The 26,231-nt window shown below is 37.4% G+C and overlaps 1 protein-coding gene across 8 annotated transcripts in view; it reads right to left on the bottom strand.

Annotated features, from left to right (window-relative positions):
* Positions 1-490: 490 nt before the first annotated feature.
* The window catches only part of LOC106162489 (uncharacterized), a 57,595-nt gene continuing 31,854 nt past the window's right edge, over positions 491-26,231 (bottom strand). For 5 of the 8 annotated variants that reach the window (XM_086996288.1, XM_086996291.1, XM_086996295.1 and 2 more), the window contains 19 exons: positions 22,967-23,111; positions 18,722-20,331; positions 15,381-15,436; positions 10,649-10,781; positions 8,825-8,892; positions 8,298-8,523; positions 7,668-7,867; positions 7,169-7,255; positions 6,650-6,931; positions 6,025-6,255; positions 5,140-5,372; positions 4,606-4,792; positions 4,101-4,205; positions 3,635-3,860; positions 3,018-3,193; positions 2,446-2,681; positions 1,866-2,082; positions 1,122-1,293; positions 491-736 (listed from right to left, as the gene is read on the bottom strand). In XM_086996288.1, the coding sequence (XP_086852414.1) occupies positions 506-736; positions 1,122-1,293; positions 1,866-2,082; positions 2,446-2,681; positions 3,018-3,193; positions 3,635-3,860; positions 4,101-4,205; positions 4,606-4,792; positions 5,140-5,372; positions 6,025-6,255; positions 6,650-6,931; positions 7,169-7,255; positions 7,668-7,867; positions 8,298-8,523; positions 8,825-8,892; positions 10,649-10,781; positions 15,381-15,436; positions 18,722-20,331; positions 22,967-23,111 (4,821 nt within the window). In that variant the 3' untranslated portion in view covers positions 491-505. Of the gene's footprint in view, positions 737-1,121; positions 1,294-1,865; positions 2,083-2,445; positions 2,682-3,017; positions 3,194-3,634; positions 3,861-4,100; positions 4,206-4,605; positions 4,793-5,139; positions 5,373-6,024; positions 6,256-6,649; positions 6,932-7,168; positions 7,256-7,667; positions 7,868-8,297; positions 8,524-8,824; positions 8,893-10,648; positions 10,782-15,380; positions 15,437-18,721; positions 20,332-22,966; positions 23,112-23,957; positions 24,501-24,749; positions 25,391-26,231 lie in introns of those variants that run through there. The other 3 variants (XM_086996292.1, XM_086996296.1, XM_086996290.1) reach the window with 3 other exon arrangements.

Raw genomic sequence — 26,231 nt, 5'->3', positions numbered from 1 at the left:
AAACCTTGTGAATAACTCGTAGAAATATAATATATTCTGTTTTACCACAAAAACAGCAGTTATAGCTTTTATTCTGATATCTGAACTTGTCTTTAGACCACGTGACCTCCATTGATGTCTATACTCTGTTAAAATCTCTTAAGAGATTTTAACAAAAAACCAAACTTTTTAGAAAAAAACCAGGGACTAACTTTGAATGTAAAAATGGATTCATTAACCATTGTTAAGTATGGGAAAATTGTTGTTTACTCCAGGAAAATTCATTTTTTGGCCGAAACGAAGAGTTATTATTGCTTTAAAGAACACACAATTTATCAGTTAGGTTATAGTAAATCCTGTTTATATCAAGGTTTTGGCAATGTTGACTTAAGTATAATTCCTCGGAAATAATTGTAAAAACGGGTATATTATAACTTTTTCCTCCTTTTCAAAAAAAAAAAAAAATTCTATTTGGATATATCAAAATGACATTTCACCATAAGCATCATTGTACTCTTAGAAGACATCACAACATAGAAACATAACTCACATGATACTTCCTTGCTGTTGCCATGGCAATGACTCCATGTTTCCACTGGTCAAAGGCCCAGTGCAGCTTAAGGTTTTCACACCTAGCGCTGGCCTCAGTCTGGAGGTACTTGGTGACACGTCTCTGAGCCACATACTCCTTCCACTGCTCAAATGCAGCACTCACTGGCCAGTGTTGCCATCTTTTGACCACCCACACAAGAAGTTCCTGTCGATAAGAGACCAGTTTCTTTCATAATTTCCAAAAACATTTATCTTTATTTCAACTCAGAACATTTTTGATTAATCAGACACCTGCATAGATCAAATGTCACAACAAATAATGAAAAAAAAATTATGGAGACTAACAGCATGTTGAACTTCAGCGAATATTTTGTCATTACAATTTATTGTAACAATTGCAGTTAAATGATTATTCTTGGCACTATATGTGAAGCAGCTTGACCTGTAGTATAATATAGGGAGGAACAGATCCAAGAGACTAGACAACAACAGTCAAACTGGTTGAACTTAATCTGCGAAACATCCAACCAACTCCAACCTTTATTATTAACACAGGCTCTAGAGCTGTATGTATATCTTATGTCACCTACCTGTATATCGGATGTAGCAGACCAATCTATGTCAATGTTCAGAGGCTCCAACAGACTTCCTGCTCTCAGCAAACTGCTCTTTTCTTGTTCATAGTTGGCTCTCTCAATGCTCAAGGCTTTCTCATAGCTAATGCGTCTGTCCAAACTTTTCTGTTTCTCCTCACTCAACTCCCTAGAAACAAAAAAAAAAATTAAGTTTTCATAATTTGATTAAAATTACGGAAATCAGTATTTACCTACTGCACATTTAATGCTTTTTAAAGGTACATACGAACCGAGCATCGGTGGAGCCTGGATTCCCAGTAACACATGTAAACCGCTTCTACTAGATTCTTATATGACTCAAATAAATTTGACATGCCAAGGAAAAAAACTGAATAGATCACTCGATAAGCCATAAAAGACCTTTAGACTGCTCCTTTCTTTAAATTTATGGTTGTAAATTTAACCTACTTTCGTGACCTACTTTCCTGCCCCATTGACATACAGCTTAGAATGCCAGCAGAAAAATCCGTACAAACATCATTTTTGGGTAAAATTATACAATGCCTTTTGGTAATTCTCTTAGTTATACTACTTGAAACTATATGCTGGCATTTGGTTGGTTTCTGTGACAAAAAATTGACTTTGTATGCATCTTTAAATAGTATTATATGACAAAGAAAGGCAGTTTTAAGTCTAAATACCAATACTATACCAAAAAGGTCTTAAGGTGTGAACAATACTATTTTTGACAATAATCACCTTTTCCTAGGACTGTCCAGAAGTTTAAAGCGTGGTGTGCTAACAGCTGACCCTATGTCTGACTGGCTCAGCACCTCATGGTATGAGAACACGTCATCTTTCTCCTCATCTTTCCCAACATGGATCAGATCCTGGATCAGTAGCTGGCCAAAGTGCTGACCATCCAGTGTTGGGGAGGTGGACATTGAACTGTCCAGTTGACCGTTCAAGGGGTAGGCTGAAAGGGACATTCAATAATGTAATTTATAAGGATATTATTTATCATAAAATAAGGATGTATTAGACATAAGAAAATAGTGAAGGTATCATACAATAAACATTATATTCTGATAGTTGTGGAAATCACACAAGCAACGAAAAATTGATTCTTTTATGAAAAACCATCAATATGATGCACTATGGATACACAAATTAAAAAGAGGATTGTTACTTTTTAAAATATTGTAATTTTGACAGTGGCATGCAAATCAACTAAAATCCTAGAAACCACATTCCATGTCTCACTTAAGATTTTAGAAGGAAATGCGCTTTCTCTATATTTTAGATAGACAGCCTCTTTCTCTGTATTTCAAATACTCACCCATGCCACTGTGTTGCTGCCATGGAATGCTCTGGAAGCCACTACTGCTGACGGACGACGTCTGCGACAACCCAGACAGGACTGAGTCATTCCTCTCCATACTGTCCCGTGGGGTAATGGCCGCCATATTGGCATGGAACTGCGCTATGGAGTCGTGGAAAGACTGGCTGGTCTGGTCTTGCCATACCTTGAAGATGCGCTGCAGGCGACGCTGACCTAATTCTTCCTCCAGGTACCTACAAAGCCAAATGGTGTTACGAAAATCACTAGAAAAAGCTCTATGCATTCTCGTATTACCTACTTTTTCTGTACTTAAGATATCTGATACCACAGGCAACGTTTCACTTTACTTAATACATTTGATAGAAATAACAATGATAAAGCATCAAATCCCCTATTTTTTCCATTCTACACTATACAATGAAAATTGACATAATATACTGAGGAGGATATAGGTTTCAGACAATTTCCCTGTGGTCAGCACTATCTTTAAAACAAGCCTAGGGAAGTCTGAGTGTTTGCAATCCCCCTCAAACTAGCCTGGGTTGTTGTATGGTGTGTGCCCTCATTACCTGGCTTTGGCGGCCCCCTGGTACTGCAGCTTCCACTGGATGAAGCACCCGCGGACCAGTCTGGCACAGTGCTGCTCTGCAGTTCTCTTCAACAACGTCTCTTCCAACCAACGCTGCTGGGACAGCTTAGCACGCCATGTACGCAGACAGGAAGCTAGCAGGGTCTTCACTCTTGCCTGGAAATTATATGAGACATGAAGAAATATTTCTGATTACATACAAGACTAGTATATATGTCACACTTGTTGTCAATGTTCTTTTATTGAAATTTTACAATGTTATTGTGTTTTGTTCATAGTGGAATAAATTTTGAAATCTCCATTGCTTTAATGCTTCCTTCCCTTTGTTAGGAATATGAAATATCTTTACCAACTATTTTCAATAAAAGGTTATTGAATGCACCCCCATACTCTCATAAATCTCAATTACCATGCTATACTATAATGCTCTAATTCTGACATAACAGTCTGCAATGTTAACACAGGTCTTATGCAAAAAAACAGTGGCAAATTCAGTAACAGGGCAGTGTACTTGTTTTGGGCCAGCAGATTCTTAAACCATGGTGTTAGCAGGCCAAAATGTTTTTGACTTGAGTAGCGCCATCTTTTCCTTCTTACCTGCTCAGCTTCCTCTTCTTCTCGTTCAGCTCGCACCTCTCCTAAGTTACACCTCCACGTCTGGAATGCCCGTCTGAGATGTTGCTGGGAGCAACGTTTGGTGAAATTCTCGTAGTTCTTCTTACGTTCTACCACCTCACACCAGCCACTAAAACACTGACGGAGCAGATGGAGGTGTGATGACACCGCCACCTTTTGTTGGAGAACAAGACTTTGGGTCTTTAACCTAAAACAACAGTATCAAGACAATTATTGGACATAATGAGCTTTTGATCTGATTTGAGAACTGAAAGTAAAATAATCATGAAAAAAGACATATCTGAATGGTACTTACTTTCAACATAAAATGGACTTTTGTACAACTCAAACACCTGATTTTTTTACTCACACAAAATAACGTTCCTTCAAATTCTCACTTATGAGAATGTTATTGTCAAACTGTTCCCTGTGAAAACACTGACATTACCTCCACTTTGTGAAGATCTTCTGCATCTGAAGATGGTGGAAGCTGGCCTTCAGTTCTAGTCCTTTCCTCTTAGTAAGCACCCTAGCCCTCCAGCTGTCAAATACCCTGTAAAAGTACAAAATACCATTAGATATCACAGCAGATGACAACCTCTGTCTCGGGGTGCAAAAAGTAAGTGTATTGCCATTTGTCACACTAATAATGGCCAGTTTGGTATTAATGATTTTTTGCTCAAATTAAAGAATACCTCCATACTTGGCTAGAAGGCAGAAATACTCTTTGCAAAGCTTGGTTAAAAAGTACATAAACATGCTTCCATATTTATATCAAAGTTGTGGTCTAATACAAAGATAAACCAAAACTGGTTAAGATCCAAAACATGTCAAAAGACTAACATTTCATCTCACCCAGATTTCAGCAGTCTCCAGTCAGTGCAAAAGTTATGTCAAACTTCACTCTGCTGTCCTTGGAAATGTTCAGTAAGACTCAACAGCTGGATACCTACCTAGCTATCTCTTTCCTCCTCTTCTTAGACTTGAGAGGTGCTATAGTCAGCTCCTGCTGCGTAAGAATTCTCCACCTGACAAACATCCGCTGCAGCCCCTTCTTCTGCATGGCGCTGTACGCGATGTCTGCGCGGTCCTTCTCACAGTCTAGCTGCTGCTTGGCATGAATCCACCTCTTCAGGTAGGCTGTAATAGTGACAGTGTGGTGATAAAAATATTGCATCATATCTAAACATGACTTGTTTGTATAGACTATTTTGTGGTAGACAAGAAAAACCAAACTTCAAAAAATTTCTCCAAATATGACAAATTTTCTTACTTTATTCACATTTCACTCCTCTATTCCTAATCTCTCCTTCTTTCAGCTTAAAACCATGCATTCTACCCCTTCTCTCTCATTTTGTCTGTGATTCTTCTCCTTTTCTCTGTCTCTCATTTAGTCTGTGACCCCCCTCCCATCTCTCTCTCTCTCTCTTTCTCTCTCTCTCTCTCTTTTTCTCTCTCTCTCTCTTTCTCTCTCAGGGCACACTTACCCTTCACCAAGGCCCTATCCCTAAGTGGCTGGGACTGCTGTAACATGATCTCCAGTCTTCTCCTGTATACCAGTGAGTGCCACTTGTACACAGCACGTCGCACACACTTCAACGTCCACAACTCTTTAGCTTTCTGCTGGGTGAGTTTAGTATGGAGGTGGGCCTGCCATGTCTTCATGTAACGACGCTTTGTCTGCAGTGCCCTCTTTTGGACAAATTCTGCATAACTGGCTCTGTAAAGGGGAGAGAAATATTTCAAAAATATCATTCTTAAACACAAGTGAACTGCCAAACCACTGGAACAATTGACCTTTTTTTATCTTTTGCACCTGATATTTTTATAAAACCAAGTTTGTCAAATTCATCTTAAGTTTTATGACAATAAATACCTTCTGTATATATGGTAGCAGGCAAAGATGTAAGAGGATATTAGAGCACATTCAGAACAAGTTGATCCCTGGACTTATAGATCTGTCGATCAAATATGGCCAACCCACTTAAAAGGAAGCTGCTTATTATATCCTGATAGTCTCTCCACTTCCACATGTACCGTCCCTGCAGGGATCTAGCAATTAAACCTTGGAGCTGAGACTTAATCTCTTTAATGGTGCAAGTGGAGGCAGTGAGCCCATTCTCACAGATTTTAAATCGATCTATCCCTGTGGGGAGTCTCACTAGATTACTGTCCTGCCAACTAAAAGCTGTAAGGGGGTAATTAACTACTGTGCTCGGTTGGCTGACAGCAATTTAGCGTGAACCCCCAGGGAGTTAGGTCAATCTAGTTGGATCGATTTAAATGTCTGAAAATGCACTCTAAGGGGCTTCCTTTTATGATGGGCCAGCCATACTGGTATGATGGGTCTGCAGATCAGTAAGTCTGCCCACCTCATTTCCACCATTCTCTGTGTGTAGTCATGCCACTCTCTCAGCCAGTGACTACACACAACCTTCTCTAGCAGTTCCACTGCTGCCTCCCTATCCTGCCGCTGCCTCCGTACTGCCTCCTGCCAGCCTTGTAGCACCATGTGTTTTAGTTCCTCATTGGCCCTGGTTTCTTTTACTTGGCGATGGAGCAAGTTACGACGCCATCTGAGTTTCCAGATTTCAAAGGCACGGCTATGAAAAAGAAAAAGGCGACAATTGTTAATATATCATACATTTTTTCCCAGAGAATATTAGCCATAAAGTTGTAGTGTATTAGTCTATGTATTGTTTACGCGTCGCACCAGGTGTCGCATGACACCTGCTATCATGTGACTTGGCGCGGGAATCTTGAATGAAATAAAGCAGAACTCACAACAAAGTAACAGATCAGCATGACTTTAGGGTGTTTCAATCTATGAAAAATAAAGGTAAAAATGTCACCTCCCAAGAAATCCTCATTTTTGAACACTCCATACAAATTCAAGCCATTTTCTTGATTATTCTCACACATATAAAGAGGTAAACCCCTATGGGGCAGATAATTCATATTCCTGAAATCATACAAGATCAGTCCCACTATCCATACCTCTCCAGTCTCTTCCTGGCAACATTATTTGCTCTCTGTTCCCGCAGCTCTTCTCTCCAGCGAGCAAAGAAAGACTTGAGTAGCACCAGGCGTCTGTACTCCTTAGTTTCCGCCATTACTCTGAGTCGATGAGCCTTGCTGAGCTGGGATGCCTCGTGGAACTGTCGGAACATCCTGGCCAAAAGACGACGACGGTAGAATATTTCCGCTGTCTGAGATTTCTGTGCTGTCTCTTTCATGTGGTGGAACGTCCTGTGAAGGAGGCGCTCCTCATAATGGATCCTACATAAAGAGAATGTTTTATATCATTCTTTCAAAGAAAGACTTTATTTGTCAAATTCTTCACTGTATTTTCATTTCCTCAGGAAACATCCCCTGTTCAGGAATGATCAGAAATTAACTACTGATAAGTGGATGTCACTTCAAAGTTATTTTATCATTGGTTATTCAACCTCTAAACCATATCTGTGATAAAGATAAGTCAGATTACAATCAAGGTAAAAATTCTAAATAACTCACTTGGCGACTTCTTTCCTCCTACTCCTGACTAGACTGATGGTGGTGAAGTGTTTCCAGGCCTTCCAGCCCTTCCCCAGCACTGTGACCCTGGGGGTGGAAAACATACTCAATGAAAACCCAAGAGATAATGAATAACTTCAACAAATATATGAACAACTTGATATCATAATCAAAATTACCTTGCAAGCAGTTTGTTACAATTCTACTACAAATCTTTATTCATATTATCATCAAAGCAGTTTGTCACTTTCACTGTGTATGATGGCAAGTATCAGTGTGTAACAGACACACAGGTTTGAGAAAATTTCTAGATGCATTATCCTTCTACTTTCAATGGATAATAAAACTCTCTCAAATGTCAATGGGAATATTTGGATTTATCCCGATTTAGTTTTAAACAACATTATAGAATGGACATTTAAATCACATGCTGTGTCCATTACGTGATTTAATTATCTATTCCTTAAATGTTCAAAACCATATAAAATTCAAAACTGACTTGTAGTGCAGAGCAGCCACGCCCTCCTGTTGCTGATCCTTAAAGTGACCCTTCCACACGCTGTACGCCTTGGACAGGAGACGCCTTTCCGCCATGTTCTCCAGAAGCTTCATACGCTCTGACTGCAGCTTAAACTGCCGCCAGCGATTGAAGGCATCACGGATAGTGTTTTCCCTGCTGTCACTGGCTCTCTCCTGCCACTGAAGAGAATTGGATGAAGTGAATGAAATGTGTAATTATTATATTACACTCAGTAAAACAAACCTAAACTAAAAATGCCGTTCTTTTCGTATTATATAAACAAAAAGTTGCATTCTAAAATAATTACAAAAATGATAATGATGATTTAATTTTAATTTTAAACAATCTTCTACAGCCTTTAACCCCCCCCCCCCCCTTTTTCTTTGCAAATATGAAAAGAGTTATCAATATACATTTAGATAACAATTGTTTGGGAAAAAAAAATTCTGAAATATTTAGTGATACATGTACAATACACATAAGAAGACCAGTTGTGGATGTCGACCCAACAGACATGATGTTACTGTGAAAAAATATGGAAATAAATCCACGTGGTCTTCCATAAACCAAATGGTTATGTTAAACCTATTGAGTTAACTTGGGCCTTACCTCATGGAAATACTTGGACAGTAAGTGCTGTTTCATTTTAGTCTCTAAAACATCCTCTAGGTGGCGTGACTGTTGCACAGCAAACCTTAGTCCCTGAATTCCTTTGCGCAGTGCATGTTTCCTGTAGAGGGCAATGGCAGCATGCAACTGTCTGCCATTATCTACCTCCTCTCGCCAATGTCTGAAGCACCTTGCGAGCAGTTTTCGATGATAATAACATATAGCACTAGAGAGAGAAGAAAGACTTGTGTAGTAAAGAATTCCAACAGCATTTTAATCAACAGATAAATTACAGTTACTCACTTCTAACACTTTTTAAGTGTTTTTTAAGTCGTCCGTTTGCTATACTTTCATAATCAAGGAAGTTTTGTTAAATGTTTATACAAAAATAACATATAAAATACATATTATGTAATAATAACATATAATATACAGATAATCTGAAGTTAACAAGTTGTTATGGATATTTCCCATTATGTTGAGGAATACCATTGTGACAGGAAACATTCTTTTCATAAAAAACTTACTGGTTGTCATCAGTTTTCTGTCGTCTTGTTTCTCTTACCAAGCTCTGCCATCTTCTAAAGCACCGTGCCTACAAATACACATTAATTATAACAACTAATTTAAAGTAAATAATAGATACTGGTTCAACTTAACTGCAAGACCTGTAAATTGAAATCACGAAGCTTGGATCAAATCTTACTCACAATTCAGAAAACAAAATCCAATCCCCAGCCCAAAAGTAGCTAGGAGAAGTTGTAAAAAGTAGTAATAATTTTCATAAACAGTAAACATGTTTTTTTTCCTGAAACAAATTACCTCTGCACTATCATGATCACAGAAATAATGTTTTCATGGTAGAAGGCAGCAATCTACTGACTCTACAAACCAATTCACAATGCCATTAAATTACACGAGAATCACATGGCAATTGTGTCAACTACTTGAAGCTCGCCAATATAAAGATTGTATAAACACATTTGAAAAGTAACCGAATGGTAAATTTTGTTTTGATTACACGGTCTCGGTTGGGTGGGATTATTTAAGTAGAAGCCGGCATTTTCAATCACACTCCTCGTGCTATTTTTCTTATCAATAACCAGAAGAAAAGAAAACATTATAACGGCTAACAAGTTACGTCGCTATTTCATGGTTGTTTGTTTCCTGCAGGTAAATTTCATGGTTGTAAATTTCACACTTGTTGATTTCACTTAAGTTCATTTCATGCTTGTTAATTTCATGCAGGTGGATTAAAATTTTCAAATAAATTTAAAGCTCGTTTCAAACCAAAAACTCCAATCTTTCATTTTCTCTCTTCTCTTCTTAGCACATTTCTCTTGGATATGATGTTGAAGCATTTTGTATCAAGTTCATTACTTAGTAGTTTGCTTTTAGATTAAGTGAACCATTTACACATAAAACAAATATGGCATTAATTCATTGTCAATGTAACAGCAAATTTCCTTCCAATTCTGAATTATTTCCTGACAAATTCAATTCACTCATTCTGCTCACACAAGGTGTATTAACCTATCAAATTAAACAGTTCTAAGATTAATTAACACCTTTCAGCTCACACCTGCCTAGTGAATAACCAGGTACAGCTACGATAAAGGAGATATTTACAGAGCAGCCTAATTTCCAATAGTAAACAATCATCGCTGCTTGATCACATACATGAATAACAACAATAGCGGCTTAGTGTTAGTACAGTCTATACTGGTCTACCATTCATTAAATATGCAATGTTTCATAACAATGTTTCACATGAATATTACAATAACAACAAATAATTCAAACTCATAATCAACAGGGTCCTTATAATAAAAGCTTTATTTTAAAAACTAGAGAGCTATCAACTGCCTTACAGTTTTATATAAATACTAATCTTGAGGGTGTATATGATTAATATTACATCAGGTAAAGCCATTCAATGTGGTTTTGATAAACTGGGGGAACATACTAAAAAGACTGGCACAGTTTTGGACATATTAATCAAAATTCTATCAATAGCAAGCGATTGCCTGAAAGATTTAATTTTCCATATAACTAAGGCTATGAACTTTCCTGAACTTTTTTGAAATTCATAAATCAATTTGGTGTTATTTCTAATATTAAGTGGGGGAAAAGGTCAGAGTTCTAATCAAAGAATACTGCTTTTATGGTATTCTAAGTTTATGCTCACATGTTAATTTTTGCAAAATGTTTGAAATAGTAAAAATAGTAACTGTATTTGTTTGTATATGAATTTATTGTTACCCTGACAAATACAGACAAATACTGTGGCTGAATTTTTATTTGATATTTTATCTGTGATACTATCTAAATATCCACGACTTGCTCCATACCTTCAAAACTAAGCACTGTCTGGTTACAGGGTCTGTGTTGTGAAGAGCCTCAATCAGTCGTATGGCCCACTGCGACGATGACGTACCATTCGTGCTCTCCTCTGTCGTAGATCTTAGCATACAAGTGCTGCTGCTGAAATGGTCAATTGTAATTTTAGCGTAATTGTTGCTGTAATGTAACTGTTACTATAATGGAATATAAGCTAGAAAACATATTCAGTCAAACAGCTGATTGCATTCTAGTTCAGTGACACATAACAGTTGATATATTTGACAGACTGAGGCTGACATTATAAAAAGATATAAAATGAGTTGAAAAGTAAATGTAATATCAGGATTCTACTAATTTAAAACAGTGTCCAGTTTCATAAGTTTCATACAGAACTTAACATTGAAAATAAGTCTAAAGTTATAGACCCCAAAAATTATTTTATTTCAATTTGGGATCCGTAGCAGTCAACTTGAACATAGTACTATTTAATGGTCTAAAACAGGCACTGTATTTCATTAAAAAAGACTATTTAACTTGAGTCAAAGCAGGCTAAAATTTTAATCAAAAGTCTGAGACCACTTTGGGGGAAAATTTTTGGTTAAAACAGGTGCCACATGCTAAAGCTTTAAGCATTACAACAGAAATCAAGATCTGCTTTAGAGTCTTAAAGTTACATACATCTTAGCAGCTTTATTCATCCAACTTTTCTTTTTGCAATATTCAAATGTTAAGTAAAGAGGGTTTAAGGATCGCCAAGAGATATTGTATAAAATTTCCAAAATAATATGGTGTTAATCATCTGTTAAGTCTAGATATTATCTCACATCAGAAGTGGAAATAACAGCTGTACAGCCCAAGGCAAAGTCATATCAGTTTAAAGTTGAACTTCTCAAGCATTTCTCAGATAAAATGATAACAAAATATGAAAACAAACCGATTAACCACCATTAATTTAAATCCAGGATTGGCTGCCAACCAAGGTAAAGTCATACGATCTTCACCTTGTTATGAATTAACGAAAATTAAAATCACCTTGAGACAAAATACCGCTGGTAAAAGTGAAAACATTAAAGTTTACCAACGTCACGTTTTATTGTGTAGCATGATTTAAGAAATATGTCTGAATGGCCAATGAACCAGAAGTATGAAAGAGAAATAAAAGGGCATAAAAATGTTGATTGTCCAGCAAGAGTAAATACTATTTATGCTGACTGTGCGTATCACGTCTCCTTTAAATCATCAACTTTTCAGCCGGAAAGTCAAATAGATGCGGGGGTCAGAAAAACCATTGTATCTTACTCCCTGCCTTTCACCTCAGCTACCACATTAAAAACAGTCATTAAAATTGTTTGACCCGATATTGATATGTTTTTGCTACAATTTACAAAGCTGGGTTGTTTTCAATGGCAGCAGTCTGGGGCTAACGCCAGGTTGTAACAAGTCAGTGCCGTTAACCGCACCATACAGACTTGGTAACCCTATCCTGTTTGTACATATCTGCAGGGGAGTTTTGTTCCGCTTTTGTTTTACAACACAGAAACAAATTTTGGGGCCCCTTGCAGTGAAACAATGTGTAATATGAGTAATATCAATAACAGAAACACTTCTGAAAAAGTGTTAAATTTACACAGTCAGACCCCGGTTTTAAACTGCAAACAAATGCTTTGGTCTCAACACTACCCCATGGTGTAAATATCATGGAGAAAATCAAAATTAATCTTGTTAAGAAATGTACTTGTTACAAAAGTATGTCAATATTTATATCAATTTGCTATTATTAATAAAATACTTCTTGAGCTCATTCACTTGATTTCTGAAAACAATTACAACTGGTTTCAACTGAGGAGAAATCAGTTAAAACCACATACATTTTTATTTTAACAGAAAAAAACAAGTCCGGTAGTAAAAATCATAAATTACTATGACAAACCAACAAGTCTAAGGTAAGAAGATGACAGCTGAAAAATCTTCCACATTTCTTCTTTTCTGTCCTCAAATATCTATTACTTCAGAGAGGGCTACATTTCGGGGGTTTGGGACCAGTTTTACATAAATTTAAGGATCTGTGACTTGGAAACTGGTTTGAACTTTATTTCAGAGATAAAAACCAAATTGGTTCACTTAGGGACCATGCCCATATCCCTATCCGACTAGCAGGATTCAATCTATCTCCGAGGGGGTTCTCCCTAAATTGCATTCAGTTTAAGTGTGTACGAAAGTTAATTACCCCCATAGCAGCTTCAGTGGGTGTGACAGACATTTAAGTCTCTTAAACTGAATGCAATTTAGCTAGAATCCCCCCAGAGTTAGAACGATCCTGCTAGTACTATAAATTTATGGGAACCCAAGTCTTATACAAAGTATACGTTTGAAATATTAGCTTTGTCTTTCCTGTTATAAAACATGTACAACACAATGACCAAAGCAGACTAAAATTCTAGTATAAAACTTTGAATCCAGATATAAGGCTAAAGCTCTTTTGTGGTTCAGAATTACATCTTGGAAAACAAACAACTTAAAACTGGGAAGGAAAGATGAGAAGTGAAAAATATGTGCCTTCTGTTTAAACATCCTGTCCTCTACATAGAAAACTAAATATAACTAGAGAAGACACACTGCCAAAGCACTGAGAAATACTAAAATCAAATATACACAAACACTAAAACCCACCCCAGACAAGTGAAAATGAGTGGAACGAACATGGAATCTTTTCTGCTGAATTTCCTGCAGCATGTACGTGTGTTCACGATAATGGACAGCTTTCTGAAAGCGCACCTCGCTGAATTTCCTGATATGATAAAGCATCACAGTTATCGACTCCATGCCTCTTAATCCATACCACCACAATTCTTTCATCTGCATTTTCCAGGAAACAACTGCAGGAATTGGGAAACAAAATCCAGGAAATTCACTTAGCAAAGAGACAATATTGACATTCTAAAACCAGTAATTCAGACTATGGCTTAAGTTATTCTAAATTCACTCTCCGTGTTTTTGGGTCAGTGTGATCAATGGACTTAATTGACAAGAGTGGACAAGATTTCTATACTTGAAAGAATTTAAGCTGTTATGCAGATTACATATTCTTGAAAGTTTTACTTTGAAATCTATGAAGATAATCAGCCATTCCGTTGAAGTAAATGTATTTAATTTTCTCTCAAAAATCTATCTCTGCACTCACAAACTCAAGTAAAGCAGAAGACCAAGAGCAAAAGAAAGAATGCCTTCAGTATTTCTACAGAAACTGACAACTCTAAGTCATGTGACACAAGTCATGTGACAGGCATACTAAAATGAACTGTCCTGTGACAGTTTCTGACATACATCTTCTCAGCAGCAAAGTTCAATCAGCAAATAATTACGGCCAACCTTTGCATTCATCTTGGGGGTAATAAAGCAATATTATTTTCAGAGTAAAACGTGTGGATGTCATGTTCAATTATCTTTGCAATCCCTTAATTTCAAGCCAGGATTTCTGGATGTGCTTTTAATATTTTTCAACTTTTACTCTTTTTAAGATATCAATTACATTATGTGAGGCCCACTTTGGTCTACAACTGGAGTCAAGGCCCACTTGTCACCTTCAAGGATCAGAAGTCAAATTTCATAAATGTAAAAAACGAATAAAAACTGCCTGAATCATAGGTCCCCTTTGTCGCAAGTCACAATGAAAGCAACCACTGCTGTGCCTTTGGGCATTAGTTAATGGCTGCAGGAGTCAAGCCTGCCGTAGCCACAGGGTATTTTCCACAATCTTTGTAAAACGTGGCCAGTGAACTCTGCCAGCATCAACACCCTGGGCACAGGACAATAGTCTGGACAACCAAAGTAGCACAGAGAGTCACATAACATTTCAACAGTCAGTTGGTATACAATGCTTTAATTTGAGAACCCCAAAACACCAGCCTGTATCACAATAGCAAAATGCCCCCAAGTAATTTGGGAAGAGATGTAACAGTTCTATACTTAGAATATCAGAAATAGAAAGAGAAAAAGGGGGAGGCATGCCTAAGGGTGCTAATCACAGTCAGGTATGGGACACAAGTGACCAGTAACTGGACACTTAATGGATACCCTGGCAATCACGATTGCACATCACTTGCTGTTAAAGAAACAAACAACCAATTGTACAAATTGCTTTTTTTTCTTTGCTGACTTTTTGGAAAATTAAATATCACAAGCAATCCACACTAAGATTTCAAGCAAGTTATCATAACCTTTCCCTACCAGTTCTTTCTTGCAAAAAAAAAAAAAAAAAAAAAAAAAGGAAATGTACTAAGGAAATGACAAAAGATGCTTGAAAATACAGAATTGGAGGTTCAACAAGTGAATGAAGGGCATTCTTTGAATTAGGCAATGGCTAATCACATTAAATTATTTTCAAAATGTATCTTAAGGGTAAGGCAAGCAGATTACTTTAACACTTTCAATTTGGTTTGAGCGTAATTCTAGGAAACAGGGTAATGCTTTGCCATCACAGCATGCCTTCCTTGTAACATGTTTAACATCAGCTAAAGAAGGGAGGAAACATATAGCAAGCTCTGACCCAGTGCAACCATGCTCAGTACAAAAGTCGAACTATTTCATTTACTTCGACCTTTGAATTTGACTGCCACGCTTGAAATGTCTCTCAGAACTATATATCTTGAAATGAGCTTTAAGGAATTTACATTAAACTAAAGCTGATTTAATAGTTTTTTCCAGTGGAAGTAAAAGGCATAAAAAAACGAAGGCACATACCTTGAGCTTGGCGAATAACATCTACCTTTGAGGCTGTCTCTCAATGTAGGGGAAACCTAGAGGAAAACAAAACAAAAAATTCACTTACCAAAGTATCAAAACATGTTTCTCTGTCGCCTTTACTAAAACCCCCCAAAAAACCATTTCTCTGCTATGTTGCTAGGGAGATAGGATAAACAAAGCTGGCGCAGAACCCTGAATGTGCTTTGCTATGACCTTTGCATACTGTAATGTAATCTCACAAAATTCAATTATACAACTAAAGGAGTTTAAGAAAAAAATTACCCCATAATCCATTACAAAACTGAGGCTCTATGTAAACAACATGTGCGCCAAACTGGAACTTGATTGAAATGTAAAAAAAAAAAATTTCTATACAAAACTCCATAACTAGAGAAATAATTTAGACATGTAACTTTGAGGTAGTTTAACTGAAATAAATTATCCTCAATCACTTTAAAACTTGGCAACCTGTTGCCATGGTTATAACATAATCATAATTGGTTTTAAATTATAATACCAGAGTAAGTCCAGTATTACCCTTTTATCAAAATCTAACTGCTTCAAGTAGTCAAAATTAATGTAACGGGTGTTAATTTTCATATCAAAGTAAACCACAGCGTTATTAACTTGAACATAATCCTTCAAGCACATGCTAACATCGTGACCCCCAGAGATTGGGGTCGCCCCTTTCCATGAGGTCTTGCCTCCATTTACCGCACGCCTATTTTTTCAACATGTTTACGTAATATGCTTTATTTTGTTTGCTCTGAATCAATATCGGCTCGCATGTTACTTGTGGCTCATTGTCGCAGCGTCACCTTTGAATTTGCAGAGTAACTCGAGGAGGGAGAGCGCTACCGGGCTTTGACAAAACTTGTTACCTGATTAAAATATTTCTTGCATCACTTGTTAAAGGAATTAGAAGGCAGTTGACACAAACTTGCTGATTGTATTATTGTGGTGAAGATGAAAGGGAGAGAGTTCAGCGGAGTATAGCTAAACCCACAGTGCTTCAATACGCGGAGGACCCTGGGAGCAAGTTTAGTTTTTTTTTCTTTTATTTCATGACTTTTGTTGCTTAGCCAGGTCTGCCTGGATACACAGCCCTTGGTGACTCCATCAATATTTTAGTTTTTACCTACAGCCAAGCCATCACTGCCATCTAAGACCCCATTCCCATACCTAGATTGATCTAGCAGGATTGACCTATCTTTGAGGGGATTCTTGCTAAATTGTTCTCAGCTTAAGCGGTTTAGATGTCTGGCACGCCAACTGAAGCTGCTAAACCAGGGGCTAAACCGGATTTAGACCGTCTTCTGGGTCTTCCGGAAGACGGTCAGATTTTCAAGTTTACATTGACGGGTATCCAATTTTTCATTTTGGAAGACGGTCAAAATTAGAGGATGAATCAACAAAGATAATTTGGAAGACTGTCAGAAAATAGCTCTGGGTCCGCCCCTGTAAACGATAGTTAATTTCCTCCTAACAGCCTCAGTAGGCTTACCAGTTGTCAGAGCTGCTTACTAGTAAGCTGAATGTAATTTATTGAGAAAACCCTCAGAGATGGGTTACTCCTGTTAGATCAATCTAGGTATGGGAACAGGGTCCAATACAACTTCAGCCCTTCAGTCTCCTTAGATAAATTTTTTAACACAGTGTTAAGATTTCCACCTAGAGTTAAATATTTTGACATGTAAATTATATTAAATGTTTTTCAACAAATAACTCATCTTATTGAAATTTACAAAATGAGTAACACCAATTTCTTTACACACTGAATACCTTTTTTATAATGGGGTAATCAATTTTTCTGCTGTTATTCTGAGCACTGTGTGTGAAATAGTCTTATATAAAACAAATGCCCTTTTCTTTTCATAATCATAGCAGTGATTTCAGCCATGTAATGACATATATAACAATTTGACACAAACAATGACCAATTACATCAATAACATACCCTAGTACTCAGCTGATTAACTTCAGAATGTATCCATTAATTATTCTCTTACATCAGACAAACTGTAATTACTTAATCTTTTCAATGGGAAAAAAATATCAAACTTTCAGCATTTGTGGTGCTTTTACTGCATATAATATTACTAAAGAGTAGGCTGCTTTTTAATATATGTGCTACCACTCAAAAGAAATTTTCATTTCATAGAAATTATGACTTAAAAACATTTTTGTTAAATTCACAATTTTCTCCTATTGAAAAAATAACCATAGGTGCTACAAAGGGGATTTTGATAAATCAATTTTAACAGGAAAAAAAAAATAAATAAATACATAAAATTCACAATAGAAAATGATATGGAAAAGACCAACCAAGATAAAATTTAGCTGCTTTCCAGCCTTGAATTTAAAGGAGTGGTCAGACATGTAAAAAAAAAAAAGCCCATGACGGTTCAGGTCCAAAATGCAGCATCAAACAACTTAATCAATTTACCAATAATTAACAGTGATAAAGGCAGGAAACGTAATAGAAGAACCGAACCGTGTCAGATCTCCCGACCCTTGCATAAAACTACCAACAATAATTACTCCTGTCTTGTGTCAATTTGTTCTCTCTCGGACAGATCAATTTCACACCACTTCGATCAATGAGCGTGAAGAATGGCGTAAGTGATTTCTACAAACAGTTCCTGTCCGTAGTGGGCTCTCAGGTCTTTGTTGGGTGTGTGCGGACTTCATGTTAGCACAGTAGTGCCAGTGTCTCATTGATTTCAACCTTAACTGTGTCTTTGTACAACTTTAATTACTTCTTTGTTTGTCATCTACTTAGACTTTAATGATAGTGCAGTCTTATCATCATGGTTCTTTTGTAGTGCAGATCTGAGTTAAGATGAATGAACTGTAAACTGTGTATTGGAATATTAGAATTCTGCATGGGTCACATGAAGTGAATATATCATCATAACCTTTTACCTTACCAGGACTTACGGCTGGGACGTGGAATATACATCTAAATGTTCTTAATTCACTTAAAAACCAAGAAAAATAGGAAACACAGAAGGAAGAACTTTACCAGTTTCTAAAGATGCCACTGTGTTTTTTTTTTTTGATTAAGCTAAATATCCCAACTTGTAATGAGTGGTACCTCCCCCAATATAAGACTATTTCCTGATAATTATAATAGAAAATTAGTTTCTGAAGGGTTTCATGATAAAGAGTCAAATGCAAAATAAATTGTGCAAATAGAAAAAACATTTTGAAAAGAGTTAAATTTCTACACTGAATTCTAAATATAATAAGTTATTCTGGAATTCTTGATATTCCCAAAAAAATTGATAGACAAAATACAAGCAAAATAAATTACAGAAAAAGATCAGTAAACTCACCATTGATGGGCTTCTTGAACCATAGACATAAGCATCTTCCCAGCGCAAGTTGGTCCTCATAGATGTTATAGTGAAAGAATTACTATCAGTATCGAACTTTCCCACAATACTCTCCACGGAGTGTGTGCGTCGCAGACTCCGTGCAAATTGTGTTGGTGAGGGTGAATAACCCCTCCAACCCGTGGGCGACAGTGGCTGATAAGCATCAGTCTCGTCGCATGAAACTCGGATGTGCGACTGGAGCTCAACTGAGCGATTCAGAAGGGAATCCACATCCTCCTCTGATGATAAACTCTCTTCCGAGTTGAGGCTCAATCGAGGCGAACTCCAGCTTCTTTGGTGACGAGTGCTGTGCTTATAGGGAGTAACCCTCTTGTCATCAGACAATTTCATTCCTGAATCTCTTGCTGGTCTTTTGTCTTCCAACATGGCTACTCCTTTAGACAAGGGTTGAGGTAGATGAGACCCGCTTTTTGTGGGTAACCCTGTAGACAGTTTAAGGGGTGTGGCCTGGGAGAAAAGTGGCGATAAATCATCCAACGGAAGATTGGACTGAACGATACGCCCTTTAACATTGGGGCCTATACCCAACTTATGTGAAGACATAACTCTGGAGCCTTGAGAGCCCTTAGCAGGAGTAAGGGCTAAGCTGAGGTCATTTGGTGCAATGTCAAGGTCACTCTTATTTGGGCTAGTCTGTATGGCAGTAGATGTAAAATTCCCTGATTTTTCTGCTAATGCTGTTGTTGTTTGTCTTTGGACTATCTTTGGGATATTTAGTGAGCACTTGGGACTTCCATTCATTTTTGTACGAGTTTTACCCTGACCTTCAAACGAACTCAAGGTCAAGGTTGGGTCAGTAGTCTGACTACTAGACATAAAAGTATTTAACCTTGGCACAGAGTGGTCATAATTATGAGTAGAATTCATCCCTTCATGAGCAAAACTATTATAATCTCCTGCAGATGACTCCCTTAGTGATGACTTTGAAAGAAATGACGAATCTGTCTGAAGGTTACCATGAGGGTATATCTGCGATGTGTTGGACCTTACGGAATTACCCATAGACATTGTATTGTATGGGTACAGATTCACTGATGGCCGCTCCTGTGGGAGTCCTTTCCATCTCTCCTGGCCGTCACAGCTCATAATCTCTTTATCTAAACTCAGCAACTGCTGGTCAATTTGAGCAATCCTTTGACGGTGTTCCTTGAGTTCTGTAGACACTGGCTTGTATTGGTCAATGCTGCCATCTAGTGGTGGGTACCCCATGGAATCTATCTGGGTATACCCATTGCTACCAGTGAGGTATCCGGTACCACTCTGGTTAACATTCCCATATGTAGCTAAATGAGGCCCAGAACTGGTAAAACCGTATGAATTTGGGCTAAAATTTTTGTTTTGTCGATATGATCCAGATTCATAATTCCAGGATGAGTTAAATCCAGAGCTATAGGGATCTTGGCTGTTGGTCAAGCCTCCTGAGGAACCTTGGAACTGACTCCAGGAATGGTTTCCATTCATTGTGGTCAATGTGTCCAGTTTCTTATTCACATATTGATTAAGAAAGAGTCTTTGGTTAACCTGTTCATTCTGGCTCATTTGATGACCTGAAATGATAAAATTAAAATACAAGTTTTAGGTGCAGCTTGGAAAATAAAGCCTTTATTAACTTTTCCAAGTGGATAAATTTCTTTAAATCTGGCACCCACACACATAATCAATCAATTAAACAATCAAAGTCCAAAGTAATGTACTAAAGGTTTTACAAATGCACTTGTATTACCCAAATCTCAAAAAACTTAAATGGCAGTTTACTTTTGCAGAAAAAAAATGAAAAATGTTTAATAGTTTTTTACCGGTGCTTTGTTCTTAATGTCTAACAGCTTGGTCTGAAAACAGAGGCATGTTATGCAAGCATGCAAATAATTATGACATTTTTTCAGGCCAAAATACAGCTGGAAAGGCATGCCAATGACAGTATTGAAAACCTGATTACATTGTGAAACTTAATTTTCAAACAGTTTTACGTCATACGATTTTTTTTAGTTTGTGTAAGAGCTAAGGGGATATCTGCAACAATTCTTAGCAACTCTATAAATCTGTTCAACTTTCCAGTGTTTTTTTTTTTATGAAAAACTGATATAATCTTTCTCTTTACTTCTTGACTATGCAAAAAGTTTTCATTTGAAACATTATCTTTCAAGTGTTGTGATTTTGACTATAAATTGAATCAACAGAAACCAATGATAAAGTTTAAATGAAAAGAGCTATTTTTTTCCAATCCAATTTTGAAATTTCAAAAGAAAATACATCACACCCAACTTTCTGAAAAGTTTGAAAGTTTCAAATGCAGCCATTTAACTATGACCGAATAAACACAATGTAAAGTCACTGTGAAACAGCTGTGTTAGCTTTCAGAACTGATAGCAATCAGCAAACATGCCGTTAACTGAACTTCATCAGGTGCCGTGGGATACCAGCATGCTATGAAATTAAAAGAGCGAGCAACCACCGCCCCCCCAGCAGAAATACACCTTTCTTTCCAACAACACAGGACACAACAAAGCCGACAACACAACAAACAACGGCACAGTTATGCTGAAGCATTCAACTTTTAAGAGCAGGGAATGACTAAATGGCTGCAAAATTCAAAACAAGTGGTATTGTTTTGGAGTGTGTGTGTAAACAGACGGTGAACCAGGGTGTGAAATTAGTGTGAACGTCTCACATTGCGGTGGATTCAGGCCTCGCTTGGCTTTGTAATTTGACACATCAGTTCATATCGGCACGTAGGGAACACTGGCGTGAAGGACATTTGACACATAAAGAATTCAATATATTCAAATTATATTTATCCAACTACTGAGTCCCCCCTTTTAATTTCTCTTTTACTTTTTTTTTTTTCATTTCTTTTTTTTTGGATTTTCAAAAGAACTGCCTTTGGTTATATGGAAGAGTTTGGAGGAGGGATAATAACTGGCAGAATATACACCAACTTGTAATCACTTCACATCAACATACACAGAAAACTGGGTGAGGGCACACTTGTCGCATTAACAATTCAAGATTTTCAAATTATATTCATCAAACTATTGACTCTTCCTTTAATTTTTTAAACCATTTTTTTAATTAAAAAAAGAACTGGTTTTTGTTGTAAGGAAGAGTTTGGAGGAGGGATAATTACTAGTGTTGGAAGAATATAATTCGTAAACATAATTCAGACCATAGCACACTGTAATGTTGTACTTAAACCATATCACCCTAAGTACCCAATGAAGTAAAAAAATGAAAACTATTTGCTTGCACTATGTAAATTACAGCAGATTACGACAAAAAATTGAACCGAATATCTCAGTTTAAATAGGTCATTTCATAGAAGCTGCAGAAACCCTTATGTTGTTTGAAAATGAAATTTGAATGTATTTGTTTTGCCTTAAATAAATGTAAGCATGGTGAATAAACAGAATACACAAAGCATCTGCATTAAGATTGGATAAAAGCTTTCTTATAACTTTTAAACAGAACTTCAATGTAAGATTTCAACTAAACAAAATGCTATAATAACACTCTCCCTAACTATAAAAAGTAAAATCTGGAGTCTTAGAAAAGAGAAAATACTACCAACCATCAATAAGTACTAATAACAAGCTGACCTATTGTGAAGGGCTATCAAATGTCCACCAGTCCTTCAAAGAAACCACTTAGCGGTCCGTGAAAAACTGTTAAATTCATAGATATTGAATTGTTGAAAGTCAATAATCTTTAGGCAAAGTATCTAATGTTCATAGCTCTGGGTTGCTTTCCCCCCACAGGGCTGAACCCGATACTTGGCTATAATCCTCTGTATTTGTGTGAATGTTCAATTCCCAGTCTATTGGCTGAAATGCGGTTTGTTAATGGTTTCACTGCCTTTTTGAAGAAGTCTTTATTTTCAAACGTACATGCTTTTCTGGCGAGCAAGGTTTGAAAGGTATTTTGATACCAAATGGATAATTTTAGTTAGGATACTTGCTATTATGTAAAAAAAAACATATCCATGTCAAAAAAAATAATAAATCAAAAAAATAAAAAATAAAAAAAATAAATAATAATAATAATGATGTACTTAACAGCTTTTTATTTCTTGGATATTTAAGGAATGAAAAAAAAAAAAAAAAAAGGATCGCCAGTGGCACTGTCTAAAAAAATCAAAAATATCACGAAGAAGGAAGCAAAATTTTCTTAAATTAATAAGTATCTTACCATCTTGTGATCTCTTGTGTGGAGGCCGAGCGGTCAGCTCTGACATGGACAGTGGGCAGCTACTCCCAGCTGACTGGAAAGATGACTCCTGGCTGGATGGGGGTCTCTCGTGGTCCGACCATCCTGGGGAGGCCAACCTCATCACCTGGAGAGACACAAGGATGACAAACTTGAGAAATGATATCTCAGCAAATACACCACTACGATGGCATATCTTTTCAGTTCATGATTTTATCACACTTGAAACTCTATGTATCAAACTACTAGTAGCTATATTTAGTTCAGTTCTTCAACCTAGCCCAATGTTTTCAGCCTATAACTGTCTAAGTGTCATTCTATCCCAGTGTAAGTGGTCGCCCGGTCTATCACAATACCCCTCCAGTCAATATCACAGTCAATGGAGCATGGATTATGTCATGCAGGTTGCCTGAACCCGTTTTGATCCACCTTTGTGTCTGAAGAAACCTTTATGCTGCATTTCTGATCAATTTGTGGCTGTTTAACTCAGAGAATACCCTATCTTGGCAGATTTTGTGGTTCTGATATCTAACCACAGAAAGCCAATCTAATCCCTCTGCTGTCCCGCCTGCTACCAACGTTACTGAGTCAAGTTTTGTATTTTAAGGGTGGCTTTCTAGGTTTAAAATGTACCCAGGAAATTAGCTGAAATGATTAGAATTAAGTTAAAACTGTCACAACTGGGAACACAACTTTGTGCACAAGCCTCCAAGCTTGACTGCCTCATCCAACACATTACCATAATACTGTGGAGACTGACAGCCTGTTCAGACATAACAGAGAGTTCCCAGTCCTCCCAAGACAGCTAAATCCCTGGTTATCAATCATAACAAAAGTTATTCCCATATCCAATCTAAAGTAAACTTTGTCTGAAGACTCCTAAACTTCCGCAATTATTCTTTCCATGGTACCTGTGCCCCTGCAGACCAATGTTGAACTTTCCACATGAGAAAACTGAAAACACAAATCATACCTCTCTCTTTTCTCCTGCCAGCCTAAGTCAAGTGAAAGCAATGGACTGAAAACACATTAAATATCCAAAGGGGTTGAACTGCCATTCCGTTGTTTTTCCAGAGAATTCATTGAGATGCCTAAAATGTGTTACATCACCCTAGCTCTCATACATGTCCAATACATACTTTTTCCTGATCATTTTTCCCCGCTTAATTTAAACCAGACCTTATTTCACCGTGTTTAAACACTCATGTCCCGCCTCAAAATCACGGTTATATCACATAATCTTTGCGCTTGTTATTTTTCCACAATGCGATTCAACAACTGGTTGCTCCTTGAGTTTTATGTGTTGATTTATGTATTCATGTCCACTTAAATCCCAATAACCATAAACACCGTAAATACTCAGCGCTGCTATTTTCAAACATTAAAATCCATCTAGCAGACTTAAAATGCAATTGTCTGGATTAAGTGTGTTGATTTATAATATCGTCGACTTTCTCTCAAGTGGTGCTTTACAAAAACAATTACACACCCTACCCTTTTCAACTTCTGTTGTACCTTGCTGCTGTTTGCTCAGAACAAAGTTGGTTTCTTTTTGCTTTAATCTTTCTGCAGTGCAATCCTAAGCCATGGGCCAAAGACCACAAAGGTGCAGTAGCGTGTTGAAGACTGCAGGAACGAAAAAAAAAACAAAAAAAAAAAAACGTAAAACTAAAAACTGCTTATCAAAAACAGATTTTAAGTGTGTGCCCTTTAAATCTGAACTTTGTCTAAGGTCCAAATTTAGGGGAAATCCCTGACCACCTACCTATATCTTACAGCCAGAAATAACACTGGACCTGGGGGGGTAGATCTCCCAGGGATAACAACCTTGCACAAATTATCCCAAAGTGCCACAGTGCCCTCAACTCTGCCAGACCTTCAACGCTCCGTTTCTACAGACTACCTCGACGTCGTCACTGGCAAAAGCAAGGTCTTTTGGGAAGGGTGAAGGAGAATGGCCGGGCTTAGAAATCGGCACCTTTTGGTCGCTACAGCTTAGGCACAAAGTATCACAATTGTAGCGACATAGTTGTGGGCCATGGCTGCTATTATAGGGTCCGCTGTCTCTTGTGCAGAGTTTCTATACCACGCTATGTACCCCATGTGTTTTGTGTGTAGGAAATTGACGAAAACAAAACAAGTTGCTTTAAAGCCAGTTAATAAGCCGTGTAAACCTCTCCTTCACCTGCAGGCGAGCTGGATTCTGCCGCATTGTGAACTTATAACAACGTTGGTGAAAAGGGGGATTGTCCGTAGGCACAACTGGCACACAAACGACACAGAAGAGAAGAATGGTCGAGGTAAATATTGGAGCTGCTCTAACATTCATGCACACAGAAATGAAACTCAATCCCAGGGATTCATGTGCGGTACTGACGACATATGTACATAGACACACGTGTGCCCTTTTGGAAGAATGGGGGGGCGCGTTCACACCGCACAGTACTCATGTCATGTACATTTTAGACCAAAGCCAGTTGAAGTATTAGGATTTAATGCAGCTGTGAAAGCTGTGAAAGTGGGTACAAGTACTTCTGATATTGTGGTTTTAAATACAGGTGCGCCTCAGGGTTGTGTTCTGTCACCATGTCTGTACAGCTTGTTCACGTATGATTGTGTTTCATCTCATGAGAGTAATTGCATCGTGAAGTTTGCAGACGACACCACTTTAATTGGCTTAATAAGTGATAATGATGAGACCTGGTATAGAAACGATGTCAACTCAGTTGTACAATGGTGTAAAGACAACGATTTGTTACTGAATGTAGAGAAGACTAAGGAAATGATTGTTGACTTCAGAAAGAATAGAAATGTGAAAGAACCCATTCATATCAGTGGCACTGCAGTAAAGCAAGTAGCCAATTTTAGACTGCTGGGGGTAGAATTCAATAGCTCACTTACATGGAAGGACCACATAGACAAACAGTTAAAAGAAGCGAGGCAAAGGGTATATTTTTTAAGAAAGTTGAAGGATTTTACTTCAAATGAAATGATTTTAGCAAACTTTTACAAATGCGTTATAGAAAGTATATTAACATTTGCAATCATAGTATGGTATGGGCGGGCCACTGTAGAAGAACGCAAGCGTCTAGATATGGTCACATCAACGTGCGGCAAAATCATCGGTCTGGAACTCCCCTCTCTAGGTGCCATCTATACTAATAGATCAGTAACAAAAACAGAGAAAATCATGTCTGACTATACCCACCCCGCACATGGGCTTTTTAAATTTTTACCGAGCAACTGC

The sequence above is a fragment of the Lingula anatina genome, chromosome 9, assembly GCF_051362555.1.
Source record: "Lingula anatina isolate TDL-2025a chromosome 9, LinAna3.0, whole genome shotgun sequence".
In the NCBI taxonomy this organism is placed as follows: domain Eukaryota; kingdom Metazoa; phylum Brachiopoda; class Lingulata; order Lingulida; family Lingulidae; genus Lingula; species Lingula anatina.
The sequence above is the reverse complement of the archived record's forward strand: the minus strand, read 5'-3'. Positions and strand labels throughout refer to the sequence as shown.